Source organism: Aythya fuligula, chromosome 12 (assembly GCF_009819795.1).
Source record: "Aythya fuligula isolate bAytFul2 chromosome 12, bAytFul2.pri, whole genome shotgun sequence".
Lineage (NCBI taxonomy): Eukaryota > Metazoa > Chordata > Aves > Anseriformes > Anatidae > Aythya > Aythya fuligula.
In genome coordinates this window covers 17,477,120-17,504,673 of record NC_045570.1, presented here as the reverse complement: position 1 = coordinate 17,504,673, position 27,554 = coordinate 17,477,120, and the positions used below count along the sequence as shown (strand labels likewise).

The 27,554-nt window shown below is 36.6% G+C and overlaps 1 protein-coding gene across 1 annotated transcript in view; it reads right to left on the bottom strand.

Moving 5' to 3' along the window:
- CDH13 (cadherin 13) overlaps positions 1-27,554 on the bottom strand; it is a 482,496-nt gene that overhangs the window by 29,225 nt on the left and 425,717 nt on the right. The window contains exon 11 of the mRNA XM_032195360.1: positions 5,140-5,282. Coding sequence (XP_032051251.1) covers positions 5,140-5,282 — 143 coding nt within the window. The remainder of the gene's footprint in view (positions 1-5,139; positions 5,283-27,554) is intronic.

Below are 27,554 nucleotides of genomic sequence, written 5' to 3'. Positions count from 1 at the left end.
ATTGCCTGATTTCTTCAAAAATAGCATGTTTTAGGTGGAATCAATCTGTGGTAATTTAATTACGTACATATGAAGCAAGAAGACAGGTTAGATACATGTAAGGAAAAATTCTGTTTCCAAATTGTTACACATCTTTGTTACTCCATTTTTTTTCTAGCTGTTGTCTGTTTCTGTTCATTACCTGTACTACAGAATGAAAATTTTTCCTTTTAACGATTAGGAGTATCAAGAAGAGCACAATGAATGCCTGAAAGTAGTTCATGTGGTACCCAGAAAAAAGGAAAAAAGTGAAAATTAGACTCTGAATCCTTCCTCATTTTCCTTAGAATGGCAAACTGGATACAGTCATGGAACCAAAATTCCCTTTTTAAATATAAATCAATAAATAAATAATGACCAGTGCAACTCGAGGCAAACACTGAAATCACTCCAATCTAGACATAACTTCTTATGGCTTCTTATAACTTATTGTTTCATGTATAGTCCATGAAATAGAGATTACTGCTCCTGAAGCTGATTTCCTGCAGCTCAACCCTCCTGTTGGACATCCTGCCTATACTATGGATGGCTGCCATGCAAACACTTAAGATGTCAAAAGCTGGGGATGGTGATGGAACACAGGGAGCAAAACACTTTCATAAAAGAAAAAGGTGGTTTTCACTCCTGGGTTATTGCTGTAAGAAACTCTGCTTACTGCGATTTAGTATATTGAAAGCTGTATCTATTAAAAACGTGAACCTGGCAGAAGCTGGCTCACTGGCAATAGCTGAGAGTTTCTGTCTCAGTGGGAGAACACTGCTAACTTACTTGTGCCCTGCCCAGGTGGCATCAGAAGAGGGAAGTAGAGAACTGTATTTAAGCCAAGTCAGCAAGACTGAGCATTGGTTTTTCAGCATTTTTCATCAGCAGCTTACATACCTGAACAGCATAGGTGGTTTTTCCATGTATTATGCAAACAAAGGTAACCAAGTTTTTTCTTCTAAAGAGATGGAAAAGACTATACAATGGGAACATTAACTAGGATATTGTGCAATAACATTGTTCATTAACTTAAGACTGTTTGAATATATATCGTTATTGCTTCCTCCCTCTTAAAGAAAAGGAGAAACCATAGTTAGCTTTTTTTTTTCTTTTAGATTTCATACATCTTCCAGATTATTTTTTAGCTTCCCCTCCATAATACTAATGTTTTTCTTCTGCCTTATGTTTTCTAAATTCTAACGTAAACTCTAAGAATGTAGGTGAAAAATGGACCCTTCCTGCAGAGTCTTTTAGCATGACTGACCTTATAAGAAAAACATAGAGACATACACGTATTCTGCTTTATGAGTCCTCCATATACTCCATAATGTGCTACCATGTGTAGGATGACCTTACAACATGGTTACACAGCAGATCTCCTGGAAGGTCTGATGCAAGCAGATTTCTCAAATTGAAATGACTTCTTGCCTTTATTTAATCTATACGAGTTTTACAAATACACTCCCAGTAATTGCACTGTATTGTGGTGATATTGCATTGTTTTTACTGAATAATGAATTCAATAAATAAAATGATCTCTATTGTTGGCACTTTCGTTAATTGAAAGAAACCTCTGATGTTTTCTAAGTTTGCATAAATATGACTTTGTCCCATTATGAGCTCATTCTCAGATTAAACACAGTTCATGACACTTCAATGTATTAACTCTGCTTCATGATATTTCCTACCATTATTTAATTTCTTCTTTAATAGACCAGAGACTCTATGTCCACACAAGTATTTAATAAAGAGTTTTCAAATTCTAAAGACACTACCTTGACCTTTACTGAAATCAAAAGTACAGAGCAAATTAGGATATTCATTCCAAAAAGTCCTTTTTAACGTAAAATTTTCCTCAATAAAAGGTCAAACTTTATTATCTATAAAATTAATACCGTGTCCATCAAACTTGCTATTACACATTGTTTCACTTGTGTTTCTGAAGGTACAGGAACCTTTAGATGTTTAGAGCAGAAGTAATGTAGTTCATACTTACTTAGCTACATTTCAGTTAATTAGACAATGCTGAAAAAGAGCATCAAGTTCAAAAATAATTTTGTAAACAACCGTATTACTTACTGCAGTAAAATGACTCAATTTAGAGTTGAATGACAGTAAAGAATACTTTTGTGATTTACTGAAAAAAAGATACATGGATTTATATAAAGAACTACCAACCATGAAGCTCCTGGTTTTACTTCTGACAGAAATCTTCAACATTTTACAAATAAGAAAAATGCCCCAGCACTTGTCCCCTGCACTGAAGTGTAATAACCAGAAGCTAGTGTCTGATGAATCCAGTGACAGATTCTCTGTTGACATCAGTGAAATGGTATGAAAAAAGTATCACTGTAAATTTTGTTTTCAGCTGTCATTTCTTCAACTAAAATAGCACCCAAATGGTATGGTCACTTTAAAAACAATGACCATATGTGACAAAAAATGTTAAAAACATTTTTTTATTTCATAAAAAAAATGAAATATGATGGGACAACCGGATCCCTTCTGTAATTATATAAACTCTATATGCTATGAATACAAATATTGTTAAAAATTAGCACATAACTCACAGACGTTTCCACAGTAAGCATCATGTCTGCAATCCCTTATACTATCAATTGACATTAACACTGCTGAAACTCTTGGCAGTACTGTCAGAAACTGAACTTGGGAAGATGTGCAAGCATCTTCCTCTGGCTTTGCCCATTGAGGCTGGAGCTCCAGAGCAGCTCTTGCTCCTACCAGCTCCCCCAGATATCATTATTACATAGTTAGACAAATCAACAGCAATTTTTCCAGTTACCAACCTGCTTCTAAGTTTAATGTGTTCTTTGTTAATTAATCCAGGGCTGATACAGACCACAAGGTTAATACCACCTATTTAAGCACTGCTATTTAATGCTATTTCCACATATGTCTGAGCTACATATAATGAAGTAGTACAATACTCTGAATGATCATTATTAACACCTTAGCATCCCCATACTAAATACACACTTGTGGTTTCTAATTACTTCATTCAAAGAAGTCAATAATGTTCAAGTAGATCAGCTCCTGTGCTAACAGGACGACCAAATTACAAATAAACACAACAGATGCTAGAATTAGATGCTGACCCAGTATCTCAATGGAAGAGGGTTCCTTCCTCTCTAACCCATGTTAAATACCTTCCCTTCTTCTGCTGTTCAGTGCACAGACACCTTTCCCTCCTCTTGTTTTTCCAGAGTTTGAATGTTTCCAGGGAAGCGTTCTGGGACTTAAGGGGTCACCTAGCAGTAAGGCTCCTGGCTTGGAATGAATGAATGAGTGTTACTGCCCTGAGAGCATGATAAAGTTCTACCCAAAAAGTTATGAAAATCCATTTTCATTCAGACCAATTTCCACAGTAAGAAATATTCAACTTTCTGTTCCACATTTTCTCTTGAGGATATTTGACTCCACCTTTAAACAGGATGCAAATTTGTCCTTCTGATAATGCCAAAAAAATATTATCCTGACTTTTTACTCTTATCCTAAGACATTTCCCAGTGTACCCCATTTTATAGATGCATTTAAAAGATCTTTATTCAATAGCAAGTAAAAACAGAAATAAGTTTAGAACTACATTTTTCTATGAAAATTTCTTAAGCCAAATACAGAATCACAGAATTTCTAGGTTGGAAGAGACCTCAAGATCATCGAGTCCAACCTCTGACCTAACGCTAACAGTCCCCACTAAACCATTTCCCTAAGCTCTACATCTAAACGTCTTTTAAAGACCTCCAGGGATGGTGACTCCACCACTTCCCTGGGCAGCCTGTTCCAATGCCTCACAACCCTTTCAGTGAAGAAGTTCTTCCTAACATCTAACCTAAAACTCCCCTGGCTCAACTTCAGCCCATTCCCCCTCGTCCTGTCACCAGGCACGTGGGAGAACAGGCCAACCCCCACCTCGCTACAGCCTCCCTTGAGGTACCCATAGAGAGCGATAAGGTCGCCCCTGAGCCTCCTCTTCTCCAGGCTGAACAAGCCCAGCTCCCTCAGCCGCTCCTCGTAGGACTTGTTCTCCAGGCCCCTCACCAGCTTCGTCGCCCTTCTCTGGACCCGCTCAAGCATCTCCATGTCCTTCTTGTAGCGAGGGGCCCAAAACTGGACACAGTACTCGAGGTGCAGCCTCACCAGAGCTGAGTACAGGGGGACGATCACCTCCCTAGCCCTGCTGGTCACACTGTTCCTGATACAAGCCAGGATGCCATTGGCCTTCTTGGCCACCTGAGCACACTGCTCTATTCATACGTATATGAATAGATAAGTAAATCATCGTGTCAGCAGATTTTTTTTCTTTTATATTGAAGATAATACTTTCTTTTTCCTGTCAGGCCCTGCAAATGTTCCCTGAGTCATGTGGTTACAAAAATATAGAATTACCCTCCTAAAAAGAACATTTTACAATTCATCAGCAGGACTAAACCAGCTGCAGCTGTGAAAAAGTGTTAACATATTAGCTGTTATATTGCAGACAAATCTTTTATTTATTTTGTGCCGTCAGCTCTAGAGATTTGCAGAAATGCTCAGGATTTTCTCTTTCTTTCTGTGCCACTGAAGTCACTTACTGAGTTTTCACTAGATACTTTAATTTTGATTATATTTGACAGAAGGAACTTTAATCCATGTAATATGTAAAAAATACTGCATTTTAACAAGGGTTTTTACTTATGTTTTTATTGCCACTGTCATTTCATAGAATAGAATTCAGCATATCAGGGATGGGTTGTTATTGGTATTTAGGTGCCCGAGGCTTACTAACTACGCAAATATTGTGAAGAAATTAACTCTGAAAAAGATTATTTATAACTTTCCAAGACTGTTCATATACTATTTCCATCTCATATTGAGATCTCAGCACAGGAATATATGTGTGAGACGTAGCCTTAAAGTGGTTCTAAATTTAAAGATTTTTTTCTGTTTTGCCACAATGACCTCTGATACCGTTAGGTGTCTGCTTACCAAAGTGCTGAATCATATGCTTACTGTTAATGTGCACATTTTGAAGATGAGCTTTCAAACAGGGAAAAAAAAAAAAAAAAAAAAAAAAAAAGTCATATACTTTAATGAATACAATCCATAATAGTTACTCACCACTGTCTATTGCCAGAAAGAGAGCAGTGTATATGTTGTCCTGAACATAAGGTGATTCCCGATCCAGGATAGCAGTGGTGCCAATGGTACCATTGGTAGGGTTAATTTCTAGCCAGCCTGCTGGATCCTTATAAACTGAGTACCTATATAAAAAGATAAAAGTCATTAACAAATTATATATCTAGACATAGACTAATTACATTACTACAAAAGAATATGCCTTTGCACTCACTGGCTTTTATGAGGTAGATCTCTTAAGGCTTAAAAAATACAACTTAAACCTTGTGCCTTCCTTTGAGGTGGATCGTTACTGTTAGGCTCATTTGAAAGAGAAAGGTAGAAAAGTTTGAGTCAATGTTTTTGGGTACAGATGCCCCAAAGCTTCGTACAGAAATCAATATTTGAAACATTACATATGACCTGTTTCCTACTAACAATCTTTGGAGTGATACGTAGAGTACCTAAACACTTTCAATGGACTTCTGCAACAACAGGGGTATTTACAAACTTTATAAATTCTCTCACAGTATTTTTCCAGACTCAAAATTCTGTCTGGACTAGCAGTTTTATTTTTTATTGCCTGAGTGTTTTTCATTTTTCTATTAAAATTATTTATCTCGGGCGGGACTGAAGATGCTATAAATGGTGGTGTACAGTATCAAAAAGAGAGGTTTGATTCATTAGATCTAACGCAAGAGCTGGTTACATGCAGACCCCCTAATTTGTACACATTTGATTTGCAGTTTGTAATCCAAAGCTACCTGCTTCTAATGGTTTCATTTAGATGCTCGGAGTCTTGGAACAATTCAACCACATGTGTGTTGTTCAAACAAGGATTTGAAAATGCTGTCTGCCCAGATCCTGTAACATAATTCACTGCTGTGCTTTGTTTGCAGTCATCAGCACAAATATTTAGACCCCACTACTGGAAATATTTAGATTGTGAACTTTATGCACTAAGAACTGCCCTATTAGACTGAAGTAATAAATGTAGGAATGTTCTGATTCTATAACGAGTTAAAGATATTAAGTCATATAACAACACAGAGATGAATGAACTGGCATGAATTCCCTCTCCAATTAAATGTTTATTATTTTAAACAAAACCTCTAATCATATAGTCAATACTTACTATAATAACCTTTTAACCTTTTTTGTAGTGAATTGTTATAGGTCATGAACAGACATAAAATCTACAGATATTTTAAATTGTAAATAATTGACATGAAACCTGTTACTATTTAATGAGTAGGTGCCAAGCCTTTCATGTGAAAGGTGCCAACACCTTTCAAGTGAAAGGTGTCCTATGTGATAATGCTGCGAAAAATAATTTATCAGTGCAAATATCTCCCGAGAGAATAATCAAAACTAACAGATTGTTAGAAGGGGAAAAATAAAGTAGGTAAAATGACATAAAATGGCAATAGGTAGAAGAAAGGAAAATTTGCAGGCCAACAAAGACATGGTCTCGTTGAATTCCTACTTCAGAAGCGTGATTTGGTCTCTTGTGTGCTCTGAAAAGGTAAAAATAAGTGGTGGTGAGTTACTAAATCCGCGTAACAAACTGTAACAAACCTTTTGGAGTTCATGAGAAAAAGAGACAAACACTGAAAACAGTTGGCTCCCACAGAAGTCACTCAGAGTTTCTCCACTGTCTTCCCCAGGAGCAGAAATCGTCCCCATAGACGTTATATGAAAAAGAACCAAACACTAAGACTTTCCATCAACCCAACATGTTCTTCCACTTAACTATGTAAATATTAATCAATCCAGAAGCTTTATCTTCTGTAAAAACAAATTGCTAGAATAGTAACAATGCAGATCATTATTTCATTTCACTTCTTTGTTTCTTTTTTATTGTTGTTTTTATAACTTTGCAACAAAGGTATGCACAAAAGTATGGAATCAGGGCAGCCTAAACAATTCGTAGTCTATTGTAAAACTGCGAATTCTCAATTAACCCTGAAACAATTTAAGAAGATTCAACACTTTTAAAGTAATGAGAATTTAAAATGGATTGTATTATCTTCCCTGATTGCTCTACAAAGCACTGATGGCTGTGCAAATAAAAAACTAAATTGTATAACCTGTGATTTGGCACAGGATATTGTGAAAGTAGTACTTTGTCTTTCCTACCACATTTTTTACTTATTGTAAGTACATTGCAGTACAGATGATTATTCTTTTTTTTTTTTTTTTTTTTGAGTACTCTTCTAGAAAAAGATTTAGAATAGACTCATTAAGAAAAGCACTATTAAAAAACAAAACAAAACAAAACAAAACAAAAACACAGATATAGAATACAGAGCTTCACTTTTTACGTTTAACTGTAGTGAGACCTATTTGTATGGCAGTATTGAAAATCAGACCATTTTTTAGGTGGTTAAACATAAATGTTTCTGCCTACTTGCACCCACTCAGTTTTTGAAAATCATAAGCACGTTGATAAGTCTGTATAGATGTGTACAGGACTGTGCTCTCTGGAGTGCCGATTACTGCTTATTCCTGACTTTACATTGCACTAGTGAAATTTAGTGCTGCTTTGTGAGGTTTCTGTGTTCTGTTGTTTAGTTTTAAAACATGTCAACACGTGACAGTCCCCAAGGTTTTATGTGAACACCAGGACACGAGTAAGTGTTGTTGTTTGTCAAGCCTATTTTCTTTGTCATTTCCTTGCACTATGTTCATGCCCTGGCATTATATGTATTGCAAGTATTATATATATATAGGCCTATATATATAGGCAAGTATTGCAAAAGAAGCAGGAAAAAAAAAAAAAAAAAAAACAAAAACAAAAACAATTCCCTTAGACTGGGATCATCTACTGCAAAACATTAGGTATACATTTCAGATACAGACCTACAAACAGATGCAGAGAGGCTATAGCTGCAGAACAACAGAATACAAATTAAAATATGCACTTTGCCTATTCAGTGCAGAACTAAAATAAAATAGCATATATATGGAAATAATTTAAAATGTTTAAATGTCATCATCTTCTTCCTGTAATGCAGGTAAATCATTCAGAGAACACCTCCTGGGGTTGCTAGCAGACATGCATGGTGGTTGTGGCTAGCGGCTTGATTAGCACAGAAGACTCTTCACAGAACAGTGTTGATAATATGGACATGGAAATCTAATCAGAGTCACAACCTTGCACTAGACAAAAAAACAATTTCACAGCCAACAGTCAAATAGCTCAGGGGGTCAAAGGAGAGCAGCCAGGCAACTAGGCACAGAGCCAGATGCTGCTTTTGACTTCTAGAGCTTGGTAGATGCCAGACTTTTCCCATGTGGAGTCAAGGGGTCTTGGCTCTTATGTTTTAACAGAAAGAGAAGGAAGGCAAAATGAAGCATTTTGAACATACTGAGTATCACCACAACAGAAAAAATCAGTGCCAAATCTGTGCTGAATGACACATCTGTGCCAGCTTGTTGTGCAGCACTGACAGGAATTAAGGTGAGCGATCTGGAAAGGCTCATTGGGGTGGAGGTTCTCCAGCCTTGTGCATCTGGATATTGCTCAAGTCACCTTCCACAGAGACTCTCTAACCAACAAGATGCAACAGAACAGAAGTGGTACAGCAGTACTGGCCGCATGAAATATCTACCTGATCCTTCAGTTAGGCTTTGTACTGCTGACTGCAGGCATTAAGATGCCACTGTAGTAGACTACTGGGCAAGACTGTTATAGCGTGATTACGACCTGGAGATTTGTACTCCCAAGTCGTGGCGCTGTCACGATGGAATCTGGGAAGTCATTTAATTCAAGCTACACACCCAATTCATAGCGGTAAAATGGTAAGGATGTATTTCTGCCTTGAAGAGCTTTTAAAAGTATAACATCTATAGCTGATTGCTAAAGGACAATGAGAGACATCAAAAGTACTGAGATGCAGAACAGAAAAGAATAATTTGAACAGTTTTCTAAAGATGCGGGGAAATAGTTACTGTCATTTGCAAATTGTAAAGTTGCTTTTTTAAACTATATTTAAAACAGAATTAAACCCAGATGATTCAAAATTCATTCTCTCCTCTGCATACATGTGTATGCATGTATGCGTGTGTATGCTGACTGGTCCTGGGTGAAACTTAAAGCGTCAAAATATTGATAGTAACCATTTTCATAGTGCTTCAATCTGTTCAATCTGATTGGAGGGAGTCTGTATCAGAAATGTAACAAAGCTTATTCAGACATTAGATTTCCAAATCATATTTGCAACTTTTATGGATCCTGGTCCTGCTGACATAAGGAAAAAAAACAGAGTTGAATACACCCAATATTTCCCCTAAAAAGTATAGGCACATTTGTATTTTGAATGAAAAGCATTTACATTATCCAAATTTCTGAATCCACAGCATTTCACCTACAATTAAGTTACATATTGAAGTTACCATATCTCTCTTGCTCCTGCTGGGACTATACCATATAATGACAGTCTCTGAATTTTTTCTATGAGCTCTTCATGAACTACTCAAGTGAAATGATCAGTGGGGAAGGTAACTTCATATTTTCTATGCTTAAGAGCTCAGCATGAGAACTCCCTTTTGTCTCTGAATGAAAAATCCTCTAAATACAGATATTATATAATCTTTAAATCAAGCAAATATGAACTTCATCTCATTATATCAAGTCCACCACCTTTGGAAAAACATTTACAGGTATTTGGGAGAGATCAATGTAGCAATTGCAGCATAAATATACACACCTATATAAAAAGTGTTGTTCTAAGAGAAAGATAAAAAACACTTCTCAAACTGTAAGCATAACATTGCTTATCTGGATTAAAACCATGTGGTGCTGCATATGCTATAGTAGAGATGACATGACGTAGAGCTTTAGAGATCAACCAGCACCCCATCATCATGTTCCATCTTTTCCCCTGTGCTAACATTACCTTTTGCTTGCACAAATTATGGCAGTGTATAGCACCAGAAAGAGCACAAAGGAAGCTCAACTGCAACACAGTGATTCTCCAGATGAAATATACTCTAGACTCGTTTATGATGACACATGTATTTTTTCTGCTATTTGACTGTATGATAACAAAGGTAGTCCAGCTCCTATATGGTTTTAGGTTATAAGCTTTGGGAGAGAAACTTACATGTTGTGTATGCATATTCACAGCCTGGCACAGCAGGGTCTCTAATTGCTATCCCACCATACTGAACACAAACAATAGCAATTCTCTGACATATATTACATCTAATATTCTCTAACTACATTTCTACATTTTCATTTTTTTTTTTCAATGTTTGTGTCAGTAAAGCCATTGGAAGAAATTCTTTGGAGGCATTGTGGGTTTTCCCTTTTTTTTCAGATATTGAAACAACTGTTGATGAAAAAGAAATTATAATTTCAAGATCCAAGTGAATATACAGGTTTACTTTCCTTATAATATCCAGAAAGAAAGCTACTGCCTGAAATTTTCCACTGTAGCCCCTAAGCACTATTTCATACAGGTCAGTCACACGTGATTCATGGTCCTTGTGTTTAGTGTGTTTTCACATCTCCTTTTTGTGTGCTGAACTTGGGCTGGTAGTTTGATGTTCAATTTGGAAACACCTGGATCTGAGCCTGCATGTGAGCATTACACTCTTTGGCATTTCTTTCAACAGTCAGCAACTGTCTGCAGTCTAGCAAGTGCCAATGCCAACCACACAGCCCCAGTGCAGTTGGCACTGGTCTGTCCTAATAGTTTTGAGATTTCTTTTGCAACTCCTTTTAAATGAGTTAGTGTGGCAGTGTTGTCAGAACTATGTAATTACTATTATGGGCACGAGATCACAAAAATTTCAGCATAACTCTGCTATTGCTTAGGGTGTTCTGCAGGCATATCTGAGTAATAATTTAGAGCTAAGCCTTTTTCTCATGATTTATTAGCAATTCAAATAAAACTGCCTGAAATAACAAAGGCATGTCAACAGGTAAATGTCTTTGTGTTAGAAGAGATAGGGACAAAAACTAATCAGTATTGTTTTCTGTACATATACAAACTTCACTGCTGTTGGCAAATGAATATGCAATGCTTCCCTGGCACTTTCTAATTCCCATATTCCACACTGCTTTCAACACACTGCTCTGTACCAAAGCATGTAGACCTTGTGCTTTCCAAGGGGCTACAATGGGCATTTCCCTCAATTATAGACATATTATGCATATATGCAATACCAATATGTATATGTGTCATCAATATGTATATATGACATTAATAGCTCAATGTGCTATTTGCAATAGGTCTATGGTTTGTACACAGTAGATTTGGCTACTAGACAATTCAGATATACATATGACATTTGAATTATCAGTTGGGCATTTTTGTGGGAATTGGTAATAAGTACTCATAATAGCTAATGGAGATTTTTGTTGAATAATGACTATTGTTTTGTCATCCAGTGAAAAGGACACCAACACATGCAGACCTACCTAGGGCTAGCAGCACATGCAGCCCTACCAAGTCAGCCAGATGAACTAGCTCTTTAATTTTTGCATTTTCCTTTTCATCCATGTAATATAAATGAACAGAAAAAAAATATATCCTGCATTAAAAAATCATAGAATATCTGTAGAGTTGCAAGGGATCCACAAGGATTATCATCCCCAAAGGCCAATACACACACACAAACAAAATAAATCAGATCATGTGTTTTAAGAGTGTTGTGCAAACATTTCTTGAACTCTCCACACCATTACTAGTACCATACTGGGACTGCTAGTAGTAAATTTTAAGCTAGACCAGATACCTGTCTGTACTGGGGACACAATCTAAAACACCATTTCCATCACAGGTAACAAACTAAAAAGCAACTTTGAATTTCAGATCACAGAGAAAATAGAAGCATAAGTATTTCATCACAGAATATTACCAAAACCTACACATTTAATCCTCTCAAAACCTACAGGTGAGGATATACGTGGTATAAGAGAAATGACAAAGGCAACAGTGCTGATATCCTGTTAAAGGTCTCTTTCAGATCTTTCTTAATCAAGTGCATAAACACATGTGTTGATTCCTGATCCTCAAGGCTTTAAAAAAATCTGTTATTCCACAATACCATCACTGACAGTTTTTAAGACCCATTTTGTATCGTAAACCTACCTGTATCTGGTAGGTTTGACATCTACATATCCCTCATAAACATTCTGTATTAAGAGATTTAAGAAGCACACAACAACCTGCCAAAGACACTATTAAAAACTCAGAAAGGAAAAACAACCTAGACTGTCTACTTGTATTTTCCCCATATTTGACTTACACACTGCAAATGGCAGACCAAGCATAGTTAGACATCTTTTCCCATTAAATATATGATCATACAAAATGAATGCCTTTCAATTTGGGTTGAAATGCTGTTACTAAAAGTATGGCTATATGCTAAATGTGCAGTAGTCTGTAAAATATCTCCTGTAGTGCTCTCCTGCAGAGATTCAGGCACGCTCAAATTATTTTGGGTAGGTTCTTTAAAATAAAAAATGTTAAAATAAAAAATGTTAAAATAAAAGAAGCAAATTTAACAGAAATATGCTATTATTGATAAGAATAAATACATCATTAACAAAAAAATAAAACCTGAAGTAAATCACATTTTCTGGCAACATTGTTGAGAAAGGTATTAGGTCAGACGCATTTTTAAACTTACTGAAGATAGAGGATTTATGCAATAGCCATTTTTCAGCTTCATGGAACAGATTTATGGGCTTGTGGACTGTCTGTATTTTTGCAGGGCTGAAAATGTCAACTTAGAGTACAATTTAAAAAAAAATAAATTAAAATCCCCATCAATGTTGTGCCACAAGTCACTCTATGCATTTTTTTGGTCAGAAAATTCATGTTTCTGTGTGATAAACTGGACATATTCCAGGGTGAATTCATTAGCTACGCACCAGTGCATAGCTTAGCTCTGCAGGCTGGGCATGACGATCTCTGTAGTAACTCACTGCAGAAGCTCTTTCCCAGGTGATCCCTATGTGCCTCTTGAGTTTCTAGTTTATGTATGAACATAAGCATGCACATACTTTATTCTAACACTATCTGAATAGCCATGTAGTTCTCTGGCTACAATGCCAATCTGGCACATGAAATAATGTAATAATTCCCTCCCAAGTCCACGCATATCTGTTAGGATGTGGAGTGGACAGGATATACACACTACTAAAATCAGCACTGCTGCACACGACTGATATACATTGCTTTTTAAGGTTTACACATTCATGTTTTCGGTCAGACACTTGATGTTAATATCAGCTTTCCATTGATTCAGTCTCAAGAAAAATTCCTTTCAGCTTGTTCTAAAGAAATGTGTTTATAGAGAACCAAAGCAGGAACACTGTGGTACTATGGGGCTGAGCACACTACTGAAAAAGTTCAGTTTTTCCTAAAACTCCTCCATGCTATGTGAACACAGAATATTCTCTAGAACAAGCTTCCATTTGAGTCTTCTTTCAGTCACCCTTTCAGGTTATGAGTAATATACAGAAATGTATGGCAAGAAAAGGAGACTGCCCAGTGCTTGGGAGGATGACTTGTCTCTCCTACAGCCCTTCTTATGGTATTTGTCTGAACCAAGTAATAAGTGACCGTAAAGTCTGCTGGAAGTGTAAAAACAATTTCTCAGAAATATTGAAGCTGTTAGTTTTTTTTCTGATCTTTACGACTGAAAGTGTGCACCTTTTTAGTTACAACATATTTAAACAGGCAGACAAAATAAAATGGAAACTTTAGATGCTACTTGGTCTACAGCAATATGCCAGTACACCTAGAAATACTGTAACATTCTATTCCAGTTTTAAAAAATAAAATTCCAATTTTTTTTTTCCATTAAAAATAATAAAAATTAACACACACAAGGGTATTTTCTACAAACAACAAATCTTGGCTGGAATGATAATAAATAACAAAGCAAAACAAAACCACAAAAAATTGCTTACTTAAATCCTTTTTGCAGTTAATTGGGCTGTAACATAAATATAGTTTTATGTGAGTGGGAGGGGTTCATACTGTTGAGATATATCTGTTTGTGGAATTTCCTCTTAACTACATTCAGAGCCAAGTGCAGACCCCACAGAAAGAATTAAGTAGCATACCTCACACAGAAATGTTTTTGTCCTGTTCAAGTAAAAATGAAGTATTGCCAGTACAGGCAAATTGGAGCATATGGGACTTCGCATAGAAGGTCAAATGAGAGAGCTTCAGCTGCTCATCTCTACTGCTAAAGACAGATCAATATATACCCAATATTGTCTCCCGCTACTCACTGAATCAGAGGTAGCACAGTGGAAATAAAGTGTTAGAAATGTTAAGTCTATTCTGCATGAGACTTAAAAGGCAATGAGCTGCTTTGCTTGGACGGTGAGTAGGCTGGGGCTCTCATCTGGTAAATTTTAGCACTGGGAATGGTTCTGTGCCCAAAAGGAACAGTTTGTAGGGTTGCAGCCACAGTACAGACAGTAATTTCTTCTGTTTTCATCTGCAAGGCACTTCTAAATTATGCACCCCACCTCATCATCTGAACAAAAATAATTTTGGCTTTATTTTCCTTGTTACATCAGTGCTTTAGCAGGTTTGCTTTCATCACAATTCTCTATCTACAATGATATGATGAAAACAGAATGAAAAATTAGATGAAATTCAGTTTCTAGTCCCCTGCCACTGAGAAATATGAGCTCAGAAAATGGTTGACTAATTAGTTATTTGTGTGGAAAAAAAATAGAAGTAAAACCCTTGGTAAACATAAAGTAACTGTAGAGTCATTGCAATAATAATAATAATAATAATACACCAAAACCTACAGCAATTAATCAAATGAAATTACTAAAACTGTAATAATGAGGTAGTTAAATAAACTGTTATGAAAAGGAAAACATTTTTGTTATTTTCATTGTACAGTCTTCCAAACACTTCTCTACACCAAGAACTAATATTCAGTGTTTTTTTATTATTAGTAGTAGTATTATTATTTTCCTTCAGGGCAAAAAAAAATCCTAGAAGCTGATGTGTAACAACAACAACAACAAAACAAATGCATTTATGTCTTTTTTAATCAGAAGTGATTAGGGCTATGGTTAAATGAACCCAGAGGCTATAACTATCTGAATTATTCCTAAAGCTTGGGAATAATACACCATATCTGGGACTAACATACCTAGCATAATCAGGTTGTTACTGTTAGAATAATTGTTGACATGCAAATCAGTAAAAGTTTTTTCATTGCAGCAATTGTGCCTCAAAAGCTAATCAACGGGAAGAGCTGGAGGTTCTTTTATACAGTACCTAGAGAAGGTTTTGGCAGTAAAACCCTATCAAGTTTCTGTATATGCCAATTCTTTGCAAGTGTGCTTCCAGCAAAAGCAGTTTCTCCCACTGCAAATCCATTTGCTGCTTTTCTTTCAAGCTGGGGTCCTGGTAGCTCTCAAACATAGGAAAATTTTCCTAAGAGCCCAGCAGATTCACTACTAAAATGTCACTATTGAACACTGCCACGAAGTAGCACATTTCTCCAGATTTAGTGGGAGGTATTTTTTTTCTGAGGGATAGACAGAAAAGAGGTGAGAATTGGCTCACTGCTGTGAAGCATTAGTCTATCTCGATCAATACAACTCCTGTTGCACTGCAGATCATACTGCCAGGAGCCAGGCTGCTCCCAGCAGTGGATTACTCTGACCAGCTTGCCATAAAACCTCAGTTTTTCCCTGGCTAGTACTTCCCAGAATTGTGAAGTGTTCTCCCCAAGAAGCAGGGCAGTGGAGCAACCATTCTAGGTTTGTAGCCTGTGCTTGTGTGACGCTTGGCTGTTCATGAGATCTCCTCCAGTCCCCATCAAAACTGTTAACTCTGGGACCCATCTCATAGGGAAGCAACAGGATTAATGTTTCTGCAAATTAATTTTCAAAAGGAATGCATAACAAATTGGTGAATATACGAATAATCATCTTAGCACAGTTTATGTCCTGTGCCAATCTAAGGCCTTCACAATATCGATGCCATTTAAAGCAGAGGTTAGTGTACCAGGTAACCCCTGTTCATTTGTTTGTTTCATGCTTGCTTGCCTCTTTTGTTGCCCTCTTGTTCCATCTTCCTCATCAGAACTTTTCAAAGAATTACAGGCCAGTATAAATCTAGATGGGATCTAGATCCTAAAGGACTAGGCCATGCCAGAGATGGGGAATAACTCCTTGTCACACTGAAAATAAACAGTAAGCTTTGAACACTGATGGGTCATTTGTCCTATTGCCAGAGAAGCAAGCCATACCAAGGAGGACATTTCTTGAATTGGTTCCAGCAGATTTAGCAGGATGACTTCCTTTGATATTAAACACACACAACTCCCTTTAATTACAACTGTTCATTAGGTAGTGAAGAATATTAACAAACAACACAAATGAAATGAACAATGTCTAAATCTGAACACTTTCAGAACATAAACATGTGGGATCACTGGGACCACGGCCTCTGGCTGTCCTCAAGGCATTCAGAATTATTAAGTGTGACTTTCCTCTCTTATTGCCTTACTATATGTAGCCATTTTTACCTCTTCAGTGCCAGAGAAAATCCTTGGAAATTTGAAACTATGAATTTGACACAAATTAAAAACAAAATGCTTCCTTGACTTATGTGAGTGATCCTAAATGGGAATTTGAAAGAGGAAAAAATGTGAAGTATTTTTTATCATGCTGGCTATTAAAAAAAAAAAAAAAAAAGAAAAAAAGAAAGAAAAAAAAAAAAAAGAAAACTTACTTTTACCCCTCTATCAGAAGACTAAATTATGATCCTCAAAGTGCTAGACAATGCTTGGAATTTTTCCTAGGGAAAAACATGCCCAGTATTTATGACTTATAGCCTTTTTGTTTGTTTTTTGTTTTAATTAAAACCTGGACAAAGGGGGGGGGGGAGGGGGGGGGGCAAGGAGGAAGAGATGTACTCTTATAGAAGTCATGAAAGTTATGAATTAAGTTTTAGCCAAAACACCGCAATTCCAAATAAAGAAAAAATACTGAATCTTACAAATTGTTATCTCTGATTTGAAAGAGACAGTAAACATTTCTGAATGGACAGCTGCTTAAAAGTCAGAGGCCTTGAAAATGCAGTAGCTCTGTGAAATCTATTCTACCAGAAAAATCTGGATAATGGCCAGAAAAAGCAAATATATTAAAAAGATAGACCTTTTCTAGAAGATAAGTGCCAGACTCACAAACCTCAGCCTTGGAATCAGTGGACAACATTAGTTAAAGTTGTAAAAGAGATGCCACCAAGGAAATGTCTGCCCAGTCTGTCAAGTCAAGGTCAGCAAAGATAATGTCAAAGGCTCCAAGCAACAAAGACAATGAAGCAGAATCTATCTTGGATCCCTCAAACAGGGGTGTGATGTATCTGCTATGAAGAGCATGTAACTACAGAAAAGGACAGACCTGGCAATTAGCATTTACAGAAAAGCTATCACATTGATCATGTGGCAATTTTCTATGCCTAAGTAAATCCATGAAAGATAAAATTCATTATGAAGACCAAATACTTCTAACAAAGTAACTTGGGACCAGATCCTAATTCCATGAAGTTTTTCTTCAAGGAAAAAAAAAATAATTACGTATCCCTTGGCCGTATCAGGTATTGAAGCCAAAACACTTACATAAGACTATTTACTGTGATGAACCAGCACAAACATTTTCACTATTTTTTTCTTAGCTTAGCAACAAAGGACAAAGAGAAAAAGAGACTAGTGTAAGAGAACAAAATTTAACACACAATAAATTGACCATGCAGTAAGTAGCAACTCAGAAAGAAAATCTGTGAAGAAGCTGATACTGCCAGAAAAGTAATCGAAATAGTTTTCTGTGCTGACAGAGCTGGGACATTCCTGAGTTGGCTGAACTTGCACAGGACTCATTTCTAAGATTCAGCTATTTCTAAGGCAAGCACCGTAATGCAGGAGATGATAGGAGAGCAATAATGTTCTGCTGACTTATAAAAGCCTCCACGTGGCTCTGAGTTTCTTGGCAGATTGCAGTTAGGGGCCTGGCAAGAGAAATAGTCCCACTCCAGCTTGTTTGCTCTCCTGTCCCCATTGAGTGCACACCACTGTACCCCCAGCTCTGTTCAAAGTGTGTAAGTAACAGCTAATAAAAGTATGCAGCTGGTGCAGGTTCTCTCTCCAGAAGCTCATTGTGGTGAGATACAACGTAGTTTCTTTGCTAATCATATAAGAGTGTGCTTTCATGTATTTGACAGGCCTAATCTAGAGTGGCAAAGATCCACATTGGAATCCAGACTTCCCCCAAGTAAAAGGAAAACGCTGAACCTGGGAGTAGAGTTGAACCTGATCCAGGCAAAAAAAGCTGGCTTGAATCTTGTTTTTCCTCACATTAGAGCACTGCCTGAGCTATTATTTATAGCCTTTGCTGTATGTAGAGCTGATCCCCAGAAGTGTATTTCATGTTACCAGTTCACAATAACAACTGAATTAATAACTGACACCTCTTAGAGAGGATTTGTTCAACAGGGAGAGAGCTGTGCAAACCCGTGGCAGGCTGCGGCATCACCCCTGGCCTCTCATGTCATCCTCCAGAGCCCCGTGCTGCTCTTGCCACTGCAGGCTCCCATCAGCCCTTGCCACCCACTGATCCCCCTGTGCACACCACTACACAGTCCCATGCACATGCTTTAATTTACACATCTCCCGATTTGTTTTTCTGTACCTGTGGGATGGGTGTCTGACAGTAGAGCTTTATCAGGAAGACTGGACTGCTTCATTAATCCACCTCCTGCACCTGCCACAACATAGATGCCAGCTCAAAAGACCAAAATGCCACCACGTCTCTCCCCTGCCCACCACCAGGGAGCTTGGCAGAAGCAGCAGCGTGCTGCAGATTCAAGTTCCTGCTAGTACACAGCACTGGTAGTGGGGAATGAAAGGCTTTTCCTGGCTCAAACCCTTTATGTGAATGTTCTAAATGCTATCTCTAGGGAGAAAATATGTGGAATTCCCAACCTAGTCAAAATCACAGAATCACTCAGGTTGAAAAAGACCTTTAAGCTCATCTAGTCCAACCTTTAACCTAGTAAAAAGTCTACCACTAAACCATTCTACGAAGTTCTACATCTACACATGTCTAGATGACCACCAGGGACAGTGACCCAACCAGCAGCCTATTCCAGTGCTACACAACCCTTTTTCCATAAAGAAATTTCTCCTAATGTCCAATTATATTTTAGAATGAAACAGAATCAAACCTGAATGATCTCAGTTGAGTGCAAACCCAAGAGTTAGTTAAAAATTAGTAAACTTCTTGTTCCCTATTTCATCTGCTAAGCATCTATTATGAAACTTAGATTCTCTAAATGTCAATGCCAGAGGAGGAATTAAGGATGGGGTTATTTTACAAGAAAAGAGTCAGGCTTTTAACAACTTTATTTTAGCAGCCTATATTTTCCTGTGTTTTTTTTTTTTTTTTTTTTTTTCCTGAAATCCTAGTGTTAATTCATTAAAAGTATTTTACACGCAAACACAAAATAAATTTGTCCAAGAAGCACTTCTTAAGGAAATTCTATTAGTTATTCACATAGATGTGAGAATCACTCTGCGTGGGCATTACTTTTGGAAAAGTATACAGAAGCACATATGCAACAACTCATGTTAAACTGAAGTCCTAGTGAAAACAACATCCTTAACATTGCTCAGTATCCGACTATGTTTTCAGTTGTGTATTACAATACATGAATATGATGATGCAAATTTCATGTCAATGTCTGTGTGAAAAATATATACAAGGCTGTCTGATGTTCGATTAATGGTCTGAGTTTATCTGGAATAACTGGAAATTCTCAAAGGTTTTTTTCAAATCACTTGAAGAGCCAAGAAATTAATATCTTTGTTTCCATAGAAATAGAAGTCAACTAATTCCAGAAAATATGTCACTCTGGTATTATTATTGCAGCAATTAAGATGTTTTTCCTTTTAGTTCTTTAGTTTAGCTTTGTTTAAAAATAACTGTATTTGTAGTAGGAAAATAGTCTGTCTTGATGCATTTGTATAGTTTTGTAGCCCTGAGGAATTAATACCCACTGAGTTAAAATACTTTCCAACATTGTAGCATTTAATAACAAAGAAGGAAAGGGTAGGTTAGAACTTCAGTAGCATGTCTGATAATGTGAGAATGTAATATTCAAAAAAAAATCACACTACTGTCCAATCCAATAATAGGAAGAAAAAGGCATATTTATTCATGGCTAGTAATAACAAAAATTAAGTTTTCAGTTTTCTCAGCTGATTTTGAATACACTATGCACTTCATGGTGCAGTTCTTACAGAAAAAAATTAATTCTCTTTCATTCTTTTTGTAGTAATATTTTCCTACTGTAATAATTAACTGCTATGTACCAATAAACTGCTAAGTTTTATTTGACTGAGTACACTGAAATATACAAAAAAGTGCAATCCCTTTCCGTCAGAAATGTTCAAGCAATTTGTGATATCATGTCATAACTTTTCCTTTATTTTAGGCCACTCACTTTGGTTTGCCTAACTCGCTGTCTTTAATGGCCATGACAAATGAAAAGGGAAGTGTGATTTACCTGATCTGATCTCTATGAATCAGGTTCTTAAGCACTCAAGCTGTCCAAATGCACTTTAAAATCCATGGAACACCCTCCTACCTGTCTGGCCCTCATCACTTTTCAGGATTGTGTATAACCAAGTCTTAGTTGCTTTATTTATAAAGTCATCAAGTCTAGGTTGTTACATTTATTATAGGTTGCTGTGATTATTTTTTTTTTTCTCTTCCTGCTTGTGCCTTCAAGGAATGCTGGAAAAATGAAATACTACTTTTCACTTGTTGAACAAAAACATTGAAAGCCAGATTCCATAGAGTTATATTCTGAATGCTTACTCTGATTGATGCATTGCCTACTACAAGCCTACTTTGTACAGCCCAATTATTCTATCGTGTTCATCATTATAACAGCCGTGTCCCTTCCAGATGTACATTAAGCAACCTGACAAATATGCAGCATTTAAGAGATCTGCTGGACAGTGATGGAGAATTTGAAGAAGTTAGAGGAAAGAGCTTCACATAAGTATTCATTTATGACACAGAAAAAAAGCTTTCATTAGAGGTTATGAGATTAAGCACTGAAAAGACAAGAAATGGAAGAACTACAGTTGTTTGTTTAACCTTAATTTGCCACAGTGATGCTTCTTGACAAAGAAAGACATTTTACCAACAGTCTTTCACTATTTGGTCGTAACTAGTCATAGTTAACTTTGCTTCCACAGCCAAAAGCAACTTTTAAGTTCTCCATTTTGAAGCAACAAGCCTTGAGCCCTATTAATACAAAAAAAAAAAAAAATAAAATAAAATAAAATAAAATAAAATAAAATAAAATAAAATAAAATAAAATAAAATAAAATAAAATAAAATAAAATAAAATAAAATAAAATAAAATAAAATAAATCTTGTTTTAGCCCTGAAGCATAATCAGATAAATTCTGTGGCTGCATTTGGTTTTTATGTATAAAATGCTACCAATGACCCAGGGCTGAACCTCCAGAGAGGCCATGCCTTAGGCAGGTAGAATTCTATTGGAAATTTCTCTTTGGAAAGGAAAAGAAGGAAACATTATTCTGACAGACACATTAAAATAGGTAAATGTGTAAAAATTCTCCAGGGTTTGGAAAATTCAATGAAATGTGGGTTATACAGGTTAGCATCTCCAAGGCAATGCTATGCCAAGTACTACCCAATAGAGCTGCCCCAAGGGATCATATGGATAATAATTATCTAGCTACATGTAGGCAGGCATGTCTCTATAGGCATATTTACCAAGAGCATACTGGTCATAAAGTTAGGAAGAAGTCAGTCCTGAGCAATTCATGTTTGAATCAAGAATGGATCTGCAGGGTTACTGCTGCTTAACAAAGTGCATAATTTCACACTTACTCAGAAGCTATTTTACAGAAATTGGCGTCCTTATTACTAAGTTAATAGAAAAATTCCAGTTGAACTCTACAAGACTTTTTCCTATTACAGTAACATTGCAGAGCTCCATTTAGTAAAAATGAGTGCTTAGGCCTTCTGACAATTTCCTTACTGAACTCAGATTCCACTGTAAAAATTATCATTTGTGAGTCTAAAGATGGGTTTTTTCATTTTTTGAAACAGCCAGACTAGGGATGTTTTGCTGTTCAGTAGTGGTTATAGACATATATCAGAAGCTCTGTGTATTTCAGAAAACTTCTGCTCTGAGATGAAATCCTATACTCAGATTCAGTGGGAATTTTACCACTGAATTCAGCATGTCCATGGTTTACTCTCTCTTTATTCTGGAGACTACAAATTAATGAAATGTAGCCATAACATCAGCATTTTATATCTTCACAGCATGGCAAAAAGCTCTGAAAGAATTATAGTGCTTCCTGTTTCCAATCAGGAACTGAATACCTGACAACACCTGCTCTGGTATCATCTGAGATCTGCACCTGCTTTAAAGAGGGAAGCGCTGAGCTCCACAAGAACAAGAATGGCTTACTTATACGCTTCTGCTTGGTGACAGGAGTCTGGCCTAGATGCGTAATTGGTCTCCTTGGCAAACTTTTGAGTACTTGGTTTCCCAGCTTTTGCCGTGTTATAAAATAACACTGGTCACTGGGGTTACAATCTTAACATATTACCAGTGCAAATAAAACTCTGTAAAGGCACCGCTGAAAACTGTTGCAGCTACATCCAGACATGCAGGCACAATCCAGTTTGGCTGAGTTGTACTCAAGAATTCAATGCCCATAAAACATTAACTGAACTCCTACCACCTCCTTCCCTGTCAACTTGCCTCCTCATACGGCATCCACGGATTTGATGGCCAACTTATTATAATCAAGATACACTTTACTTTTTCCAGAGGCAAAATCCTGCCTTCTTTGAAACCAGAAGAGAACAGTAATGACAAAGTGAGTTATTGTTAGGATATGACTTCCACTGCAAGCATAACTTGTGACTGATATATCCTATTGTTATACTTCTCAAGAAGATCTGCAATATTGTTTAGTCAGTGACATGAAAAATGTGCCCTATAATTTCACAGTTCACAGAGATTCGTTCTGAGTGCTGACATGGTTGAAATCATAATATGGCATAATATTGTTATTCAGGAAAAAGACAGAGAGTCTAATTAAACTCCCCTTAAATGTTACATTTATCCTTATTAATCAAGAATTTTAGATTCTTAAGGTAATATCAAGGGAAGTTAAAATTGGTTTCTGTGGCTTATTTGATTACATGGAAACACAGGTTCTCAATTTTATCATATACAGCTTTAATATCAGCATATTAGGTATAATTTATGCCAACAGAGTAGAGCAGATAGAAAATTTTAGGAATACAATCCTCTGACAAGTCTTGTCAGGAGTGATAAAGGCTGGTTTCTGGTAGATAGGTTCCCTTCAAAACTGTGAATGACTGGATTTAAAATTCCTGAGACACTTGTGTTAGCTTGTCTTTTACAGTTTAATTCATACACTTCTGCTATTTCAGGAACTAATGAAACGAAGAGGGATTAACACCCTCTACATCACCACCACCTTTTTTTTTTTTTTTTTCTCCCCTCCCTCAGGAAAGCGATGCTGTTCTTCAGGAGACCTGGCTCACTCAGATTGGGTGAAAATTTGCTCTCTGCTGGGCCTCCATTTATACTAGGAGAGGATAAGGAAAAATAGCTGTTACAGCTACCTGTTCGCATACATTAATCTTTCCCCCAAAACCTTGGCAACAGCTGGGAAGAACAATCCAGTTCTAAGACGTTAGCGTAGATAAACCAGAGAGCATGGGAAGAGAGCATGAGAGCATTTACACCTCCCTGCAAGGCAAAAGAAGCGATATCAAAACTTAGCACCAACTGGTTAGATGGGATCGTTGTTGAACACAATAAACTAAAAATGAAGATATACAAAATCAGAAAAGAAGAGGGCTAACATCTGCCTCTACACAAAGACAGAGAATATCAGTAAGAACAGGGTGAAAAGAAACAACTAGGGGGCCTTTGAGCTGTTTACTAAGAGAAATGCTGGAAGCAACTGAGGACTCCTAGGAACTCCCCAGGGTGTTAAATGGCAGGTGTTGACAGGTTGGCTGTAAAGTAAGCAAGACAGGGAATCCCTATGAGTAACAAAAGAGCTGAATAACAGACTTTGGGAAGCAAACTATCAACACCTGTTCACTACCCTGAGGAAGAGTAGGTCCTATACAGCTCCAATATCAAAGCTGACAAGAGTTCAAAGTGACTTTCCTGAATGGTCAGTGTAAGATGCTGCCCATAGCTCTTATAAGGCCTTTTTTCCAGATTTGGCAGTTCAGCTAAGATCCCAGCAATGGGATTTTACTCTGTTTACTTTTATTCCCTTAAATCTGATCTTGGGAATTCACAATGGTGATTCTGATTTTTATCAGTTGTTTCCACCAAGTTAATTCAGACTCTGTGATCTGTCTGAATAGTGCTGGCCAGCTTCATATCAGCTGAACAGGAAAATCAGGGCCTGATTTTGCTCTTAAGTCACTAGCAACCTTCTAGAGTTAAATCAGTGTGATCACGGGTATAAGAGGAGAATAAAAGAGAGACAGTATGCTCCAGACACAATTTTGCTCCTTTCCCATCTTTATGCAGGCCTAAAGAGTTTTCTGTAGAGGGAAAGAGTGGTATGCTTCGTTTATTAAGCAAAAGGTGGAAGTCCATTTGGTCAAGCAAGGAAAATAAAAGACAATGTATTACTATTAGGATAATTACACATATACATATCACCATGATTACCAACACTGCTAGTATTAACACATTCAAGAAACAGTTTCAGTAAAAAGACTATTGAGCTAATTACTGATGGGAGAGTACCTAAAATTATAGGTGGTAATTGTGTAGCATGAGAGAATTGGCCAAATTTTGTCTTTTAGAAGTAATTGGATTGCTCCTTTTCTGGCTTTGCTTGCCTGCCCTAATACATACAGTTCTCTAGAATTACGTTTTTCATGTCTCAAAATTTTGCAGGAAAGACAGAAGGGGAAAAAGTTTTGCTTTGAGCAGATTCTCTCTCTACCTGTCTTTCCTTCTAATTTAAAATTGTGAAAGGAAGAAAGAAAGAAAGAAAAAAACAAAACAAAACACAATTTCCATTGTCCAATATATGGCAACTTCAGATCCAGAGATGTGCTACAAATTCCCAATGGCTGGGTTCAGGCAGGTCATAAATAAAACTGCAGAGCCAACTCAAGATGCTCTTGGGTGTAACTTACAGTGAAAAACTCTGGTGCTGCATGCAGAGAGCATGGCTTAGACATTCATTTATAACAACAGAACTATTCTTCTGTCTGCAGAAGGAAAACAAATCTCCTGTTGTTAGGAATCAAAGACAAGTCCTTCAGACTCTAGGAGACATATTTAACAATGACTAAGTATGCTTCATAAGCATTCACTTTTCAGGACTTTCTGTCTTTCATTATATACTACTTCTGCAAATGATTGCAGTGTATCCCAAACAGCAAGTTTCTTGACCTCCATCTGCAATAAAAGTGCTTTTAAAAGACATGATGTGAAACAAAGTATGTAAAATTGATCCCTCGAATGATTGTGAGGAACATGATTTGAAGTCTCACCCTAGTTCTGATGGGGTTCAGAATCTCTGAAAAAATCCCAGCAAGAGACATGAAATAGACTTCTTGAATTTTCCTTACTATTCAAGGCTTATATATTCACTCATACAAGGGTGGTGATTGGTAGCAACAAGAGAAGTAACAGAAGTAAACTCTCCCCTGCCCGCCCCCCCCCTTTTTTTCCCCAGTGAATCTTCCTTAGTTTTATCAAGTATTTGAGATTTTGAATAAACTCACTGAACTGATTTTTTTTGAATAAACTCACTGATCCCACTTCAGCATAGTTTCAGCACTATTTTACAGAATTTTAGGCAATCTTTTTTGAGACATTGTACCTTATTCCATGCTTCCAGAAATAATTTATACTATGTGGAGTCAGCTGGAATCAGGTGCAGATAAAAAAATACACACACACACAAGTTGCTTACATACACTGCTTTAGATATTTTTGGCAACCTTTTGTATTCCCATGAAACTTATTGTAGTTTGGGTTCTGTTTCTAAGTTCTCCAGCTCCAAATACTTCATTTTAATTCTACTTAATGAATTAGATATGCTTTAGAGCTATAATAAACTTTTCTTGTGAAGATATCTCTGAAGCACTGAATCAAATTGCTTACTGAGAATAAATACTGCAATAATATATTTACATAAATAATTTAAAATCCAAGAGCACAGTAGGTAATAAAAATATATCGCCACGATAAACCATGAAACCAGAGAATAACACTGCTTTAATTAAAAATTACAAATAAACTGCAGTAAACAACTTATTTACACATAGTTAAAAGTCTAACTACTGAATATCCTGGACTTGTTGAATACAGAAAGGAAAAAATATTTAAACCAATCTCTCCACACAGACAAAATATTGAGGACCGTAACTGTGTTTAATTAAGATCTACTGTTAATAATGGATTTCAGAGAGTAAGACTCTTCTTTTAATTTCCCAAGGTGGAAAATGTTATTAAATTTGGCCTTTAACTTCTCATTGACATGTACACTTGAAACTTCTGATTAAAATTTCAGAGGTTGGGAAGAGGCACCCAAAATTAAACTCTTAAATCTGGCACAAAAATAACAATGATCCCTGATTAAGAAATCAAATTTCAGAAACTTCATTAGTGTTCTAATAATAAATTGTTGGGTTATAATTAAAATGGTGCCTGCTGGATTTCTTTCTTTTTTAATTCTAAAAAAGTTAGAAATGAGAGGAAATTAAATACTTTAAAAATAGGTTAATGAATCTAAGAAATGCGATCCAACTTCAATAAGTTTTTTTTCTTTCTGGCAGTGATCACAGAGGAAAAAATGTTGCTCACCACCCAAATGTATGTGTTCAGGTAAATTCTCTTGTTCTGTCTGCTCCTTCCTTTCTATAGCATCCATGGTACAAAGCACACTATACTCATTGCAGCATTTTCACAGGAAATCATAAATCTGGGCATAGTTGGGGAAAAGTCAGTGTTACCCTAGTTTTAAATGGGTATAATTTAGAGTAAGATTAAACTAGATTCCTACATTATTTGGCTGGTCAACATAAGCAAGTGGTTCTTGTTTCCAATAGGATGTTTCTCCCTTGAGTTTCTTTGAAATGTTAGCATCAGTAGGTCAGAGAAGAGCTGACAGTATGAAAGTTCACTGCTAATTGTGTGCAAAACAGATAGCTAGAGCTTGTTACGTGGTTTTGAGTCTAACAAATACTCAGAGTCATATTTTTTTTTCAGTGTAATATATTTTGCCAGCTTGCTTGAGCTTTTAAATGAAATTTCTCAGTCTGCAAAAACACATCAAGC